Source organism: Cladophialophora immunda (assembly GCF_000835495.1).
Source record: "Cladophialophora immunda strain CBS 83496 unplaced genomic scaffold supercont1.7, whole genome shotgun sequence".
In the NCBI taxonomy this organism is placed as follows: domain Eukaryota; kingdom Fungi; phylum Ascomycota; class Eurotiomycetes; order Chaetothyriales; family Herpotrichiellaceae; genus Cladophialophora; species Cladophialophora immunda.
This window is the reverse complement of record NW_015622547.1, coordinates 989,463-1,004,542: the sequence shown is the minus strand read 5'-3', so window position 1 is coordinate 1,004,542 and position 15,080 is coordinate 989,463. Positions and strand designations below refer to the sequence as shown.

General features: G+C 52.8%; 6 protein-coding genes across 6 annotated transcripts; 4 read left to right on the top strand and 2 right to left on the bottom strand.

The window, feature by feature from the left end:
- Positions 1–61: 61 nt before the first annotated feature.
- Positions 62–3,017, top strand: PV07_11141 (uncharacterized protein). Its single transcript, XM_016398547.1, has one exon. It carries the CDS (start codon positions 677–679, stop codon positions 2,627–2,629), a length of 1,953 nt encoding a protein of 650 aa, XP_016243109.1. The 5' UTR covers positions 62–676; the 3' UTR covers positions 2,630–3,017.
- A 342-nt stretch (positions 3,018–3,359) lies between these two features.
- PV07_11140 (uncharacterized protein) lies at positions 3,360–5,041 on the bottom strand. Its single transcript, XM_016398546.1, has one exon. It carries the CDS (start codon positions 4,916–4,918, stop codon positions 4,151–4,153), a length of 768 nt encoding a protein of 255 aa, XP_016243108.1. The 5' UTR covers positions 4,919–5,041; the 3' UTR covers positions 3,360–4,150.
- Positions 5,042–5,751: 710 nt separating this feature from the next.
- PV07_11139 (S-formylglutathione hydrolase) lies at positions 5,752–6,713 on the top strand (the record flags this gene model as incomplete). Its single annotated transcript, XM_016398545.1, has 3 exons — positions 5,752–6,007; positions 6,059–6,477; positions 6,525–6,713. 3 exons carry the CDS (start codon positions 5,752–5,754, stop codon positions 6,711–6,713), a joined length of 864 nt encoding a protein of 287 aa, XP_016243107.1.
- A 397-nt stretch (positions 6,714–7,110) lies between these two features.
- Positions 7,111–7,394, top strand: PV07_11138 (uncharacterized protein; the record flags this gene model as incomplete). The annotated part of the gene is made up of 2 exons (XM_016398544.1): positions 7,111–7,272; positions 7,335–7,394. The coding sequence occupies 2 exons, from the start codon at positions 7,111–7,113 to the stop codon at positions 7,392–7,394; spliced, it is 222 nt and encodes a 73-aa protein (XP_016243106.1).
- Positions 7,395–8,189: 795 nt separating this feature from the next.
- Positions 8,190–10,455, bottom strand: PV07_11137 (uncharacterized protein). The gene is made up of 3 exons (XM_016398543.1): positions 9,941–10,455; positions 9,052–9,857; positions 8,190–8,967 (listed from the first exon to the last, which is right to left on the bottom strand). Exons 1-3 carry the CDS (start codon positions 10,120–10,122, stop codon positions 8,459–8,461), a joined length of 1,497 nt encoding a protein of 498 aa, XP_016243105.1. The 5' UTR covers positions 10,123–10,455; the 3' UTR covers positions 8,190–8,458.
- A 1,360-nt stretch (positions 10,456–11,815) lies between these two features.
- On the top strand, positions 11,816–15,015 carry PV07_11136 (uncharacterized protein; the record flags this gene model as incomplete). The annotated part of the gene is made up of 3 exons (XM_016398542.1): positions 11,816–11,827; positions 11,879–13,445; positions 13,496–15,015. 3 exons carry the CDS (start codon positions 11,816–11,818, stop codon positions 15,013–15,015), a joined length of 3,099 nt encoding a protein of 1,032 aa, XP_016243104.1.
- Between the last annotated feature and the right edge of the window lie 65 nt (positions 15,016–15,080).

Sequence of the window (15,080 nt, the reverse complement as noted above, 5' to 3'; positions counted from 1 at the left end):
AGCTCTGATTCGACCCTGGGTGTGATTCGCACCGGAGCGTGTACGGAGTAAATTTTCCAACTCCTTCCGACCCCCCTGCTGCCCCTCCGCATTTCTCTTTGCTAACTGTTGACCAAAGAGAATCCCACAACCCTTCCATACGAGTACGGAGCACCCTCGAGCTATCGTCACGACTCTTCTCCTCTCGTCATCGATTCGCTCTTGCCCCATCGAACATCATTCCCCCCCAGATCTCGTAATCGGCTCGGCATTGCCATTCGGGCCCGTCTGCGTCTTTGTTCGAAGCCTTCCAAGGGCCCGACCTGTTGGCTGTTCTCCATCATGGCGCATTTTCACCGCCGGCGGCATTCTTTTATTGTAAATCAACATATTCTATTATCCTTCCGACTTCCTGGCACGCCTGGTCAACGGGCGCAAGAGCTAGCCACCTGAGACCCTTGGTATTGGTTGTTCGGCTTAACAAGGCCCTCGCTTTTCTCTCGGTGGGTCGGACTTAAAAGGCCTTGACCGTCTCAGTGCAAACCTCATACAAGAATATCGCATACAAATATTGACCCATTACTCACCACTACCACTCCGCCTGTATCGACATATTCCCACAGTCCGACCAATTCACAGTCCTTACTTTCCTTGAGATATTCAGATCTCACAGCCAATATCATTGCCTTGATTCACCATGACGACGGACCCCGAAAAGAAAGTCGAGGCGGCCGCCGAATACCTCGAGCCTGAAGGTGGTGCTCCGCCGGGCGCAATTGCACCTCCAGAGAAGGCCGCCGTACAGGATGATGCCCCTTCACCTGCGTCATCCAGCATCCCAGCATCAGAGAAGTTTCCTGACCCGGCAAATGGTGTCGCCGTGGGAACGCCGCCCGACAATGGATCACCGGTCGAGGAATTAGCTCTCGAAAAGCCCGCGCTGGACAGAACAAGATCCAGAGCCTCCGAGTTTTCCAAAAGCCGAACTGTCATTATCATGTTCTCCCTGTGCATGGCCCTGTTTCTGGCTGCTCTGGACGTCACCATCATCACCACAGCTTTACCTACTATTGCTCAGCATTTTCAAGCCTCGGCGTCAGACTACACCTGGGTTGGAAGTGCATATCTACTTGCAAACGCGGCAAGCGTGCCTCTGTGGGGCAAACTCTCTGATATCTGGGGTCGCAAACCTATCATCATGCTGGCCAATGGGATCTTCATGGCCGGAAGTCTGGTCGCCGCGTTGAGCAACTCGATCGGTCTGCTCATTGGGGGACGGGTGATTCAAGGCATTGGCGGAGGCGGCCTCGTAACACTGGTCTACATCTGTATCAGCGACCTATTCAGTATGAGAGAAAGACCCAAGTACTTTGGCATCTTGGGTATGATATGGGCCATTGCCTCCGGAGTCGGTCCTGTTGTGGGCGGCGCTTTCACCGAGGGTGTCTCTTGGAGATGGTGTTTTTACATCAATTTACCCCTGGACGGTCTTTCGTTGATCCTGCTCACCTTCTTCCTCAAGCTGGACACTCCCACGACACCGTTTTGGGCTGGAGTCAAGGCCATCGATTGGATTGGTGTCGTCACCATTGTCGGTGGAGTTGTCATGTTCCTGTTTGGCATGACCTCAGGAGGCACGACGAGGCCCTGGGACAGTGCCTATACCTTATGCCTCATTATCTTCGGCATCGTCACCATTGTCCTGTTCTTCCTAAACGAGTGGAAGCTGGCGAAATACCCCGTCATCCCCCTCCGACTCTTCAAGAACCGATCCAATCTTGCAGCGTTGGGAGTGTGCTTCATCCACGGCTTCGTCTTCATTGCTGGGAGCTACTATCTCCCCTTTTACTTTCAGACCGTGATTGGCGCTAGCCCGCTTCTCTCCGGAGTGTATCTGCTTACAATGGTCCTCACGTTATCCTTTGTCTCGACAGCCACAGGCCTTTATGTCAAGAAGACAGGTCGATTCCGGGACCCAATCTGGTTTGGCCTCTGCGTAATGACTCTTGGTTACGGACTGTTCATCGACTTGCCATCCAACAAGGACTGGGCCAAGATCATCATCTATCAGATCATTGCAGGTATTGGTGTGGGCCCGAATTTCCAATCCCCATTGATTGCGTTACAAGCCCACATCAAGGGTCACGACATGGCTGTAGCAACAGCGACATTCGGCTTCATTCGCAACCTCTCAACTTCGATCTCGGTGGTGTTGGGCGGTGTCGTCTTCACCAATGAACTCTCCAAGAAGTATGATGGCCTAGTCCCCGTCATAGGATCACAGCGCGCGAGACTTCTGACCTCCTCCTCCTTCGGCGCGACCACTTCCATCGTGCGCACCCTTCACGGACCCGCTCGTCACGCTGTCGACAAAGCATACACCGACTCATTGAGGACGATGTGGATCTTCTACACATGTTTTGCGGCGTTTGGGATCGTGGTGAGCCTGTTCATCAAGAAGAAGGAGCTCAGCAGCACCCACGAGAAGGCAAGAACCGGGATCGAAGAGCAAGAGAGGGTGAGACAGGAACTATTGCGCGAGAGAGAGGAGAAGCAAAGGAGTAGGAGGGCTACATTAGAGAGGGATATCGAAAAAGCGACTCCAGCAACCGCGGCTTCAGCAGGAGCGGGAGCAGGACAGCAAGACTGAGAAAACATACAAACCGCTGCACAAAAATGGTTTGAAAAAGATTGCATGGGGCATTGGACACCTTGGCCATTTTGCTTTTGTATCCTCGGGCTTTTGGACCCTTTAGCCGGGCATAGCAGGCGGCGTTGTCTTTTGCATGGATACCTACGTACGCAGCTACCTGCATACCAGCCTCCATATCAGGGGTACATGGCGTGGCGTTTACTTGTCCGTGACTAGCGGAATCGATCGTATAGCGTAAAGGAAAGGGCACGACACCAAACCCCTCCTCCACCAACTTTTTGGTTTTTCCCTCCCTTTTTTTCAGTCGACTCCTGAGACAAAAGTCAGAAAAGTCAAGGACCGGGTAGCGTCTTCCCGTCATGACCTCTCTTTTGTACCGTACAAGAGGACAAGACAGGACGTTTGGCCTGGAACTTTACCCCAGTCAGCCCTGCTCACGGGAGTTACGTGCAAAGAAAGACTTACGCCGATCGGACGACGTTTTCTTGCTCGTCTACGGGCGTGGAAGAGAGGATATTGGGACAGTGTGGGAGGGAGGGAAGGAATGACGCGAGACGAGGGTCAAGATGGGATGGGATCGATGGGACTTAAGGGGGGGGCGGAATAAGAGAGGATCGTGATGGATGGTATCTCCTAGCGGTGCCACTACGTATATAAAGTGCATCAAACGGCCTCGGTGCTGGATGGTCCGATACATAATGGAAGGGAAGCAGAGGTAGAGGTAGAGGCAGAGGGGAGCCAGCAAGAGTTTATTTCATTCAAATCAAATGAGCCCCCGGCTGGCCTTGCGACTTTCATTCTCTATTTCACGTGTTTGGTGTTGTCTCTTATTTATTATATACACCCGATTCCGAGCACAAGTGGACAGTCCAAGCAGCTAGTTATATTAGTAGCTGCTCACGATATGTAACGCCGTAGCAATCTTCTTCTACTTCTCTCCTCCTTCTCACATTCTCTCTGTCCTGGCTGCAGAGAACGATGCTCGAAGCTCCAGCCCCTTTGAGAGCGTCAGGAGGACAGGAATGATTCATGTTCGAGGGCAACCTCACCTCTTCAAGGCGTCCACTTGCGTGCCCGTTCGCTGTCTGTGGACCGAGGGGAAGACAAGACTTCCGGCGAAAGTGTCTTCCACCTGCCGGTCAGAAGTGGGAATGCGGCGTGTCATCGTGTTGGATAATATCCGAGTGCTACTCGGGTCCATTTTTCAGGCTCGATGACTCGGATGAAGAGCTCTCTGTCTCCTGGCTGATCTTGTCGGCGTTGCCCATATGTGTATGAATCCGATCAAGTGTGTTGGTGTAGCTCTTCCTCCTAATGGAGAATCTTCTCGACCCGCAAGCTGGGCCGGGTCATGCTGAGAGCGTCTGCGCCACTGTCGAGCAACAGTGCAGAAAACCGTCCGCAACATTCGCGAGGTTCAAAAGTGGCCTTTGATGGCCGTCCCGTTGACCACTGGTTTAGGCACCGATTGCTGGGAATGTCGATGCTCTTTTCAAGTATGTCCAATCTCTCTCCTTTTCACCTTCTGTCTCGTTTGCTCCTCCACCTTCCTGCCTTTCCACCTCTTCCACCCTTCCAACCACCGTAGTCTTTGCGCGATTCTTCTTCCCTCTTTTCCAGGTCTGCGACCCTTTCCCTTCTATGTGCATCTGCGTCTCTCTCTGCCGCTGCCGCAGCCGCTGCAGCCGGGCCGCTCTTGAGGTGAACCCCAAATTTACACTCTTTCCCATCCGGACAGAATCCCGCCAGATAGAATTCGCACAACTTCCTCCTCACGTGCCGATTTGGACATCTCGGCCCCTTCTCGCAGAAACCCTTATTATAGTCTTCACACATCGGCAGCTTTGAGCCCTCTTTGACATGTACGTAGAGACATTCGTCGCCGTTCTGGCAATAGCCGTTTTGATTGTAAAATTGGCATTCGCTCATCTTTCGTAGGTTATATTCGTGCAGGTAATCGCAAGCATCCCCCTTCTTGCAGAGGCCCTTGAGCCAATGTTTGCAGACATAGTTGTCATTGGCGTGGCGCCCGTAGTGATGCTGCTGGGAATGGGACGCCTGCGCTTGGGTGGGAGTGGGATGACGGTCGGGACAGCGACGCCCGCGCGGACAGTGGCCTGTACTGGCGAAATCAGGGCAGACGGGAACGGTAGATGCGAGTGCGGCGAGGGCGTTGCTGCGGAGGAAGGGCGTAAAGCTGAAATTGTATTTTGGTTGAGACGACGCGGGATCCTTGGGAAGGGTCACCTCTTGCACAGAGGGGGTGGACGAGGCCACCGACGCCATGGCTGATACTGAGAGGCTTCCCTGGCGGAGCGACTGTGCTCAAAGGAAATGGGATCCTTGGCTGATAATATAGGAGCACAAGGAAACAAGGCGGTCGTGGGGAATGCAGCGTCTGAATAATACAAATACACAGCGCTGGAGGTGGTGGTAGTGGTATCTTCTGGCAGCCTCGCGCGCAGTTCCGAAGTATTACCGGTCTTCACCTGCGCAGCCTGAGTTGACCTGACCTATGCGCCTATGTATCTGCATGCCTTTGAGATAGCTTCATCTACCGGTCCTTTGAACCTTTGGGTCTCATGCTCGTAGTTTGGTGCTTCTCCGACTTCCAACAAACAATAGCCAATGGGTTCTGTACGAATACCAGCCAGACATCCCCTTTTGGACAGCTCTACGGGCGCTGCGAGTTACCTGCGCCCTCGCTCACCCCCGGGACTCAGCACTCGGAAAGGAAATTGTCGTCGAGGCGGAAAACCTATCCCAATTCAATCTTGCTCCCACTGCCGATAGACTGATTGGAGAGGCTCACATCGGCCCCTCTTCCCTAATCCACCTGTTCGCATCTTTTCCTTACTGGTGCCTCTTCCGGTGAGATTCGCAAGCTCCCGAGTTGTCCCCTTGACTATGGATTGACAGAGGGTTCTCGCTCGCTGCTGTTCCGCAACTGCCACCTGCGGGGCTTTTTCCTCTTCTCCAATGCGGCATCCCCCTCCCTGCGCTGTCCCCCACACGTCATTTCACATATGCAAAACGGTGCTCTACGAAAACATTTCTTCAGTCCGTTGCTGTCTTCTCATTCTCCCTCAAAACGAAGCCTCTGAACCCAAAGTTGTAAAATGTCCGTCACTACCCAAGCCACCATCGCCAACTTCGGCGGTAAGCTTCTCAAGCTTGCTCACAATGCCTCCACCACTGGCTGCGAGATGAAGTTCAACCTGTTCCTTCCTCCTCAATCTGCAAACAGCAAGGTCCCGCTGCTGATATGGCTCTCTGGGCTCACATGCACTGGTGACAATTGTTCCGAAAAGGGATTCTTCCAACACGGTGCTAGCAAGAAGGGCATCGCCGTCTTGTACCCTGACACAAGTCCAAGTAAGTCACATCGGGACCTTGACAGTCAATACCTGGACTGACGGGATGCAGGGGGTATTGGTATCCAAGGCGAGGACGATGCCTACGATTTCGGTACCGGCGCAGGTTTCTACGTCGATGCTAGCGCCGACCCTTGGTCCAAGAACTACAAGATGTACTCATATATCACTGAAGAACTCCCCAAAACCGTCTTCGAAGCCTTCAAAGACCAGATCGATTCCAGCAGAGTCAGCATCAGTGGACACAGTATGGGAGGCCATGGCGCCCTGTCCCTATACCTGAAGAACCCGGGAAAATACAAGAGTGTCAGCGCCTTTGCTCCCATTGCCAATCCCCTCAAGTGCCCCTGGGGTGAGAAAGCGTTCAAAGGTTATTTCGGTGACGACTGGCAAAAACTGGGAGCCCAGCATGATTCGACAGAATTGATCAAACAGTGGAAAGGCGGGCCCCTTGACATTTTGATTGACGTGGTATGTCGCGGTGCTTGACCGTGCTTGTTCACTGCTGACCACCTTAGGGCACTGGTGACAATTTCTACAAACAAGGACAGCTTCTCCCCGAAAATTTCACCGCGGCCGCAAAGGAAATTGGGCAAGAGAACGGAGTCCATGTCAGGTTCCAGCCAGACTATGACCACAGCTACTACACAATGGCGACCTTCGCGGATGATCACATTGACCATGCCGCGAAGTACTTGTTTGCATAGTATGTTGATTGATACACAAACACAATAGAGGCTGACAGGGATAGAAGCGGAATGAAAAAGAACCAGAAGCTTTGATTATGCCAGTTCATTCATTGCGAAATCTAGTTCTGTATTCACTGCTTTCCTGTGCAGCATTCGCGCCTAGCCGCACAGTTTGCTCTCTCTGTGCCATTCCTATTTATACACCCCATGTCTTTAAGTCTTCTGTCTTCTTTCGTCCATCTTCGAATTCATGAGATAATTGCCCTGCCTCTCCTCAACTCCAGATTATCTGATATGAAAGATCTGTCTTCCATCACCAGCCATTCAATCATCTAGCTTGTCGTTCGGTTCTCCTCCTCCGAGCCTCACATCTGTCCTGTCATTTATTTTGGACCTGCTCGCAGTCACGGCCAAGATGGACTTGGACCTGGGCTATCTGGGCGCAACTGATGGTGTGTGTTCTGCCTTCGACAACGATCATCACTTTCTGCAACAGAAGAGTGCCTTCGAATCAAAACCCAACATCAAACTATCTCGGTCGTTGGACCATGGTGGTCACCCCATCAGGGTCCCTCAGGTATGTTCCCCCCCTTTATCGCCATCACGTGACGAGGCTGAGTTGTGACTGACATACATCAGTTTCAATCCAAGCTTCAACCACAGTCAAAAAGCCCAGTTCAGAACAGGCAGGAAAAATAAGGATGCCAACCCCGCTCGCCAACATCGCGATTTCCACAAGCAGCATGTCAGACGGCGACCATGGTAGTGAATTGAGAAACTCGACCTTTTTCAATCTGCCAATATATATATGATCTAGATTCCGCCCAGAGGATGATTCCCCTGTGCCGAATACTGCGAGGTCGGCGGAGGGCGAAAGAGACAGGGGAGGACGACGCTTCTGTGGGAGGGAGTGGCGCCGGGTCACCGACGTCAACATCGGCGGAGGATACCCAAGTACTTCTTACAGAAGCAGACCTGACAATACCCCAACCGCAAGAGGTCGTCAGGATAGCGCAAGGCAGAAGCCGAGAGTTGCAGCAGGGGATCCTCGGTAACTTCGCCGACTCAAGACAGGTGCGGCAGTTAGGCTTCTCTCGCGGAGTCAGAACGCGCAGGCAGAGGGGGAAACGACGGAGGACTATAACGACCGAGTGAATTGGCAAGCATGGAATATGTAGGAAACACAAGACACCTACTAGTATGTCCTAGTTCATCGTTCAAGATTCCTTAAAACCCAAAAAAAGAAATCGCGAGCACCGCCGAACACCGCCCTTGCAAGGGACTGTTTCACTGACCTCCGATCGACTCAAATCCAACAGCACCGGACTGCTTGTGCCGTCGAGCACCTTGCATGCACGTCGACAATGGCGAAAATAAAGCGACAAGGGGCAGCAGCAGCAGCAAGTAATCCAGCCAATCCTTTTCCAAGGGGCAGTAGCGGCTTTCGAAAGCAAGTCGTTGCCGCGCTTGGTAAAGATGGAGGTAGAGATAGGAAGGTTGTTTCGGGAAAAAAAAGAGCTAACCGGCCGCTGTGTTGAAGTTCTCTGCCTGTCTAAGTTTATCTATCCTTCGAAGACCATGAATGTAGTACCCGTCTCGTCAAAGACGCATCGAACCGTTCCCTTCCTAGACTGCCCGACCTGAAAATGCGCTCCGACCACCTCGAACATTAAAACTCCAGAACGCCATGCGGTTGTCGCTGCTTTTTGCTTCGTCAGTGGAATGACCCCCAGACGGCCTTCACATATCGTTCGAAAAGTCCTCTAGTCATCTTGTTCTGTGTACGTCGACAGCCTCCTCCACTTCGAACCGTAACGATAGATCAGGACGGGAATCGGCGCGGTCCCGAGGCTGAGCCCACACAGAATGGTGAAGCCCCAACCGTATCCCATGGCCTTGACCAACGGCTCGACGCCCAGGGGCAGGAACGTCCCCATCAAGCACCGCGTGACGATCAGCGCGGTCATGGCGCTGGCGGAATACAGCTTGAAGGCGTCGACCACAAAGGCCATCAGCGGGATGAAGCCCAGCATCATCGAGTTTCCCAGGAGCACGAGGATGAGGATCAAGATCGGGAGCGGGAGGCGGAGTTCGGCCGCCCAGCCGTACAGGGCGACCATGAAGGGGAGCGTGAAGCCGCCGATGATGGCGAGCGGGAGCCGGTACTCGGGTTGGCCTTCGCGCGAGCCGCCCTTCTGGGCGTCGCGCAGGCGGATGTAGACTCTGTCGAGGAAGAGGTTGCAGATGACCACGCTGATGACGGATCCGACACCTGGAACGGGGCGTTGTTAGCATTCGGGGGGCTCGAGCATAATCAATTGTCACAAAATGCAAAATCTGAGGCATAAATACGTACTGAAACTGATGAACATGGATCCCGTCAATGCGGGTGAGAGGCCGTATATTCCCTCCAAGATATCCGGCAGCGTCGTCGACATGACGTAGAAATAGGTGAACACCAGCGACCCGAAGAGGGACATGGCCTGCAGCACGCCCGAGTCGAAGAAGACGACAAAGGGCCGCAGGACCGAGTCCCACAGCTTCGTGGATCGCTTCACGTTGGCCTCGGCGTCGTCCACGTCGACCGCGGTCCGTAGCGCGAGGTTGCCCGTCTCCTTCCTCAACCTGGCCACTCTCCGATTGAGGATGGCGACTTTGTACGTCTCGCGGAAACAGGTCAGGAAGGCGACCTCGCACGCACTGGCCAGCGTGACGCCCACCCAGAGGACCTGGCGCCAGCCCAGCGTCTCGGCGATGGCGCCGGCGATGGCAGGGCCGATGGCTCCTCCCAGCAAGGGCGCGAGCATGATGAAACTCATCGCCGACCCGCGCTGCTCCGAGACGAACATGTCGCCCACGATGGCCGGGTTCAGCACGTTCGAGGCGACCGCCACACCGGTCAAGGCCCGCGCGGCGATGAAGAGCGGGGTGCTTTGGCACAGTGCCGCCAGCACAGTGGCGGAGATGAACAGGACGTTGGCGACGTTGAAGACCGGGTACCGCCCAAACGACTCAGACAGCGGCGCCAGCACGAGGGGCCCAAACGCCTCGCCGAATTCCCATATCGTGACGAGGAGGACGCTGGCGGACTTGCTGCTTGTGCCGTCGAGGTCGTACACGATCCGGTTTGCCACGGGCACGACAGATATACATGTGAAAGTCCTGTAAAACCGAGTTAGATCGACTTGTCGCTGCCAGGGGGAGAGAGAGGTAGCCATAAGACCAGGATCGAGGTGTAGACTCACACTGTGAAAGCCATGAAAGCAAGCAAAGCCACGATCCCCCATTTGTAGGCATTCGGCCAGTCTCTTGGGTTTTCCGGGTCGCCGTTGGGATCGAAATCAACAATGTCCGTTGGCTGAGCGGCTTTGTCCGGGCCTTGCTGGGCCTGGATGGTATTTCTGAGCAACGGTTGGGTTTCGTCCATGGTGTTTCCCCGTCACTTGAGGATCTCGTCCCCAGATAGATGTAAAACTTTTTCGTGGTGCAAAGCTGGCGTGTGGGATCTTACTCCAGAGATTTTGGGGGGGTGACATATAATATGTAATAACATGTGCAATGCAGACAAAATGGAGAGAGGAGGACAAGCACCACCCCAAGAATGCGGAGGGGCGACTTTTTTTTTTGTCGTATAAAAACTCACGGCGGAGGCAAAAAACTCAAGTGGTAACAATAAATCAGCACAAGTTTATGTAAGGCTGATCCTTACGGGGTGGCATCAGGGTGCGTATCCAGATAGATTGCTCTCCGTATATTTGACCCATGTAAGCCGAGAAGGGTCTATGTAGGCAGAAGGGCGTAGATATGGCCTTGTAGAGTAGTGGGTGGCTGTCCCGTCAATAGCCGAGATACAACCATCGATAAGAAGCATGAACCAATGGGTTGTTCTAGTTCATGGTCGAGACCTTTTGGTTTTGGCATTTTGAAGCTGCCCCTGCAACGGTAGCCTTCTTGACCGGAGAAGGGCTGTCCATGTCTTTTGAGTTGAAAAGGGGTCACGGAGCAAGGCTACAGCCTCTTGCATCTGTCAAATTGTATATAGTAGAAGTATGGAAAAGACCATCTCTTGCTCAGGAACGGCGTCCAAGTCAATTCATCTCTTTTCCTCGACCTAGCCATGCTGCCATTCACAACTGCTTCCGAACTCCGGCTTCAAGGACGTGTTTGTTGAGGTAGCGAATATGCAGACTGCGTCGATACTAACAGACACACACACTGCATTCTCAAGAGCCCAGGAATACTTTGTAAGCAAGATGTCGCGATAGCTGGCTTCGGCAACATTTTTGGTACATGGTCAGATCGATGTGATGCCTTGTTTCTCAGGCCTTCCCTGGCAGGCACACCACGACCACAAGACTTGTTCCGTTACGGTCAAAGAATCGACATGAACCAGCACCCTCTTCGTCCTTTTGCAAAGCCTAGGCGTCAGGCAGCAATTGGAAACGATGGTTGCCGACAATAGAGAAGCCTCTGGACGTGCTCGACTTTCACAGTAATGGCCACGATCAGGCACCTGTCTGAGCCCTGTTAGCCTCAGCATTCACAGTGAGCAAGCAGCCTGGAGACCAAGGCGCCATTGATAATAGGGTTTCGCTGGAGATCTTGGTGGGGAAATCCCAAATTCTTGCTTGCTCCGGAAGGACGTTGGTTCCAACATCAGCCGGTCAGGAGCACTTATAGGCTGGCAGCAGGGATTCTATCTCAAAGAAGAAATACAATGGCTCCCATCTTAGTCAGGGGAAGAAAACAAAGGAGGAATATGTGCGTCATTTGGTGGTGGCCGAGGGGTGGTTTGATGCCAAGGCCGGAACTTTTGGGGGAGATTTCTCCGCCCTCGAAGATGCGGCACTGAGGCCCCAGTGGAATGATGCCCGACGCTGCAACATTCTCTGTCTCGCAGTAACGAAAAATTCAGAGACGTCCACTGCAAGTTTTGTTGATACGATTGATGTCGACACCCATTCTTCACTGTCAATTCCTCAAAAAACCCGGGCTTTGTCATGGACTAACTCCGGAAGCACGTGCTTCCACTTTCGTCACGCCCAAATGCGGTGACTATCTTTCTTGCCCAGTGTTCCTGAAGTCATAGCGCGGTGGGTGAGGAACACTGGTATTACCTGATGGACGAACAGGTTCGTCACCCTTCAGCAAAGTAAATTGTCTCTACTAATGTGTCTCCCCAGATAATCTCGGCGATTCAAATCGCTTACGACCCCTCCGCAGACCCAGCCCTCAAACGACAGGCCTTTGACTATGTCAACCAGTTGAGGCAAGAGCCCTCGGCATGGCAGCCATGCCTGGCCATCTCCCTACAAGTTCCCCGCCAGCCCATGGTCATTCGAGTCTACTGCCTGGAGATCGTCAATAATGCAGTCCAAGGTGGTCTGGTGGACCAACAAGGCTTGAGAACCATCGAAGAACAACTCATGGCATACCTGCGGAAGTTCTACGGGGCACCAGGCCAGACAGACACGCCAGATCCTGGCACACTCGTTAACAAGTTTGCTCAAACCGTGACCTTCCTGTTCTCGACATTTTACGGCTCCGGGTGGGAGACTTGCTTCGATGATTTGTTGGCCCTTACCTCAACAGGAACCGGCCCAAAAGACAACTATCCGGGACTAGTCTTCTATCTGACAGTTCTCAATGCCATCCACGATGAGATTGGGGATCAATTGCTTTCCCGATCTCGGGCTGAGCAGGACAGAGCAAACACACTGAAGGATTTGATTCGAGCCCGAGATGTTCAAAAAATCGCTCGGTCATGGGAGGAGATCTTGTCCCACTGGGGGACTTCCAACGACGTTATTGCCGAGCTATGTCTGAAAGCTGTTGGGAAGTGGGTTAGCTGGATTGATATATCCTTCGTGGTGAACCAGTCGATGCTCGAACTCCTGTTCCAGCAGCTGGAACGAGCACAGAAGGTTGATCCTCGCAAGAGTGAGGAGCAAGCAAGAGACGCAGCCATTGATGTCTTCACGGAGACGGTCGCAAAGAAGATGCCATCCGCGGACAAAGTCAACATGATCACCTTTCTCAATCTCGAAACAGTCGTCTCACGACTTGTGACTTGTCCGCCGCTGAGCGACACCAGAGCGTCAAACTATGATGTCGATCTTGCTGAAACGGTTGCAAAACTGGTCAACACTACAACAATGGATATCGTCAAGGTGCTAGAGATGGAGACCCAAGGCTCACCAACGTGGGCAAAGGCCGAGCAGCTCCTGCTCGCGTTTCTGCCGCATCTGCTTAGATTCTTCTCCGACATATTCGACGAAGTCTGCTCGACGGTTCTCAATGCTATGAACGATGTTCTCACTTTCTTGAGACGTGCTAGCCAAGGAGAAGCCGCCTCTGCCCAAAGAGCAGCAATGCTTCTGCCCATCCTTAAAGCAATATTCATCAAGATGAGATATGACGACACTGCCGACTGGGGACAGGAAGACGAGCAGACAGATGAAGCAGAGTTCCAAGAACTGAGAAAAAGATTAGCGGGCTTGCAGTCAGCAATTGCCGCCGCGGATGAGCAGCTCTACATTGATGCAATTTCAGCACTTGTTCACGAAACCTTTGAACGACTACGATCAGAAGGATCTCGACTCAATTGGCGCGACTTGGATCTTGCATTACACGAAGTCTATCTGATAGGGGACTTGGCTGTGAGAGGAGGTGGCTTGTATCAGAAGAACAAGCCAAACTCGCCAGCCGCAGAAAAGCTGGTGCGGATGATGCTGGAAATGGTACAGTCAAGTAAGTGAGAGTGTCTCAGAATCTAACTACTTCTTCTGACAAGCTGGCAGACACCGGTTCCTTTGCACACCCCGCTATACAACTGCAGTATATGGAGATAAGCGTCAGATACAGCTCCTTCTTCGAGAAACACTCAGAATACATTCAGCCAGTCCTGCGAAATTTCCTCGAGCTCGCCCATCACCCAAGCTTGAAAGTCAGGGCGCGAGCCTGGTATCTCATTCAGCGACTTATCCGTCAACTTCGCGCTTTTGTAGGGAATGCGGCTGAGGCTGTCGTGCAGAGTCTACAGGATCTCCTAGCCATACGCGCGGAGTTACCCAAGGAAGAAGACGGAGATGACATGTCGTCAGATGGTGACTCCGCCACCGACTCTACGTTTACCAGCCAGCTGTACCTGTTCGAAGCCGTTGGCTGCATCTGCGGAGCAACTACCGTCCCTGCAGACAAGCAGGTACAATATCTATCTGCCGTCATGCAGCCGCTCTTCGTTGATATCGAGCGGAACTTGGAGGTAGCTAGATCAGGGAATGAGCTTGCCGTTCTCCAAGTCCATCATGGTATCATGGCACTCGGTACAATTGCGCGAGGCTTCTCCGATTTCAACCCTGGAGTTTCCGCGCAAGGAAGCGGAGTTGAGCCATCGCCACAGGCGAAACAGGCATTTGCACAGGTTGCTGAGGTGACTATTGTCTCTCTAACGGCCCTCAACTCGTCCTTCCAAATCAGAACCGCTTCTAGGTTCGCCTTTTCGCGTTTAATCGGTATGGTCGGTACTCAGATGATGCAACAGCTGCCTCAATGGGTTGACGGTCTACTGACGGACTCTTCGACGAGAGACGAGATGGCGCTCTTCCTCCGACTGCTGGACCAAGTCATTTTCGGTTTTAAGAACGACATACAGGACTTCCTCGATCGGCTCTTCTCAGGGCTTCTTCAGAGAGTCTTTGCTGGTATATCCGCAGCCACTGCAGGGACGGACGATGAGATCGAGTTGGCAGAGCTGAAGAGAGAATATCTGAATTTCCTCATGGTGATCCTCGGAAACGACCTCGGCGCAATTTTGGTCAGCGCCAGAAACCAGCCGATCTTTGAATCGGTGATCGGCTCCATCGAGCACCTCGCGAGAGACGTGGAAGACTTTCCGACTGCGAAGATGGCGTTTTTACTTCTTTCGAGGATGTGCACAGTATGGGGAGGTCCTGACGTGGTTTCCGCAACCGGCCAGGTGGATGGCAATGTCCCCGGGCCGCAGCCTGCCCTTCCCGGCTTTGATCAATTCATGATCACTCGATTCTCCCCACTGTGTTGGGCTCTGCCTACTAATCCTTCGTTTAACAGCAAGGACGCACAGGCACGGCAAGCCCTTGCCGAGGCCGCTGGTCTCCAGAAGACCATCTACACAAAAACAGGTCAGCAATACCTGACTTGGTTGCAAGAAAAGGAGTTGAGAACAATGGGTATGAATGATACCCTGATCAACGAATATTTGCAGAAATTGGCCACCATGGAACCAAAGGCGTTCAAGATCTTTTTTGCGAAGTTTATCGCACAAGGTGGCCAGATGTGAGGAGCGAAAAGCATGATTACGCTGAGAATATGAATGACCCTGCATATGATACCAAAAGATTTTGT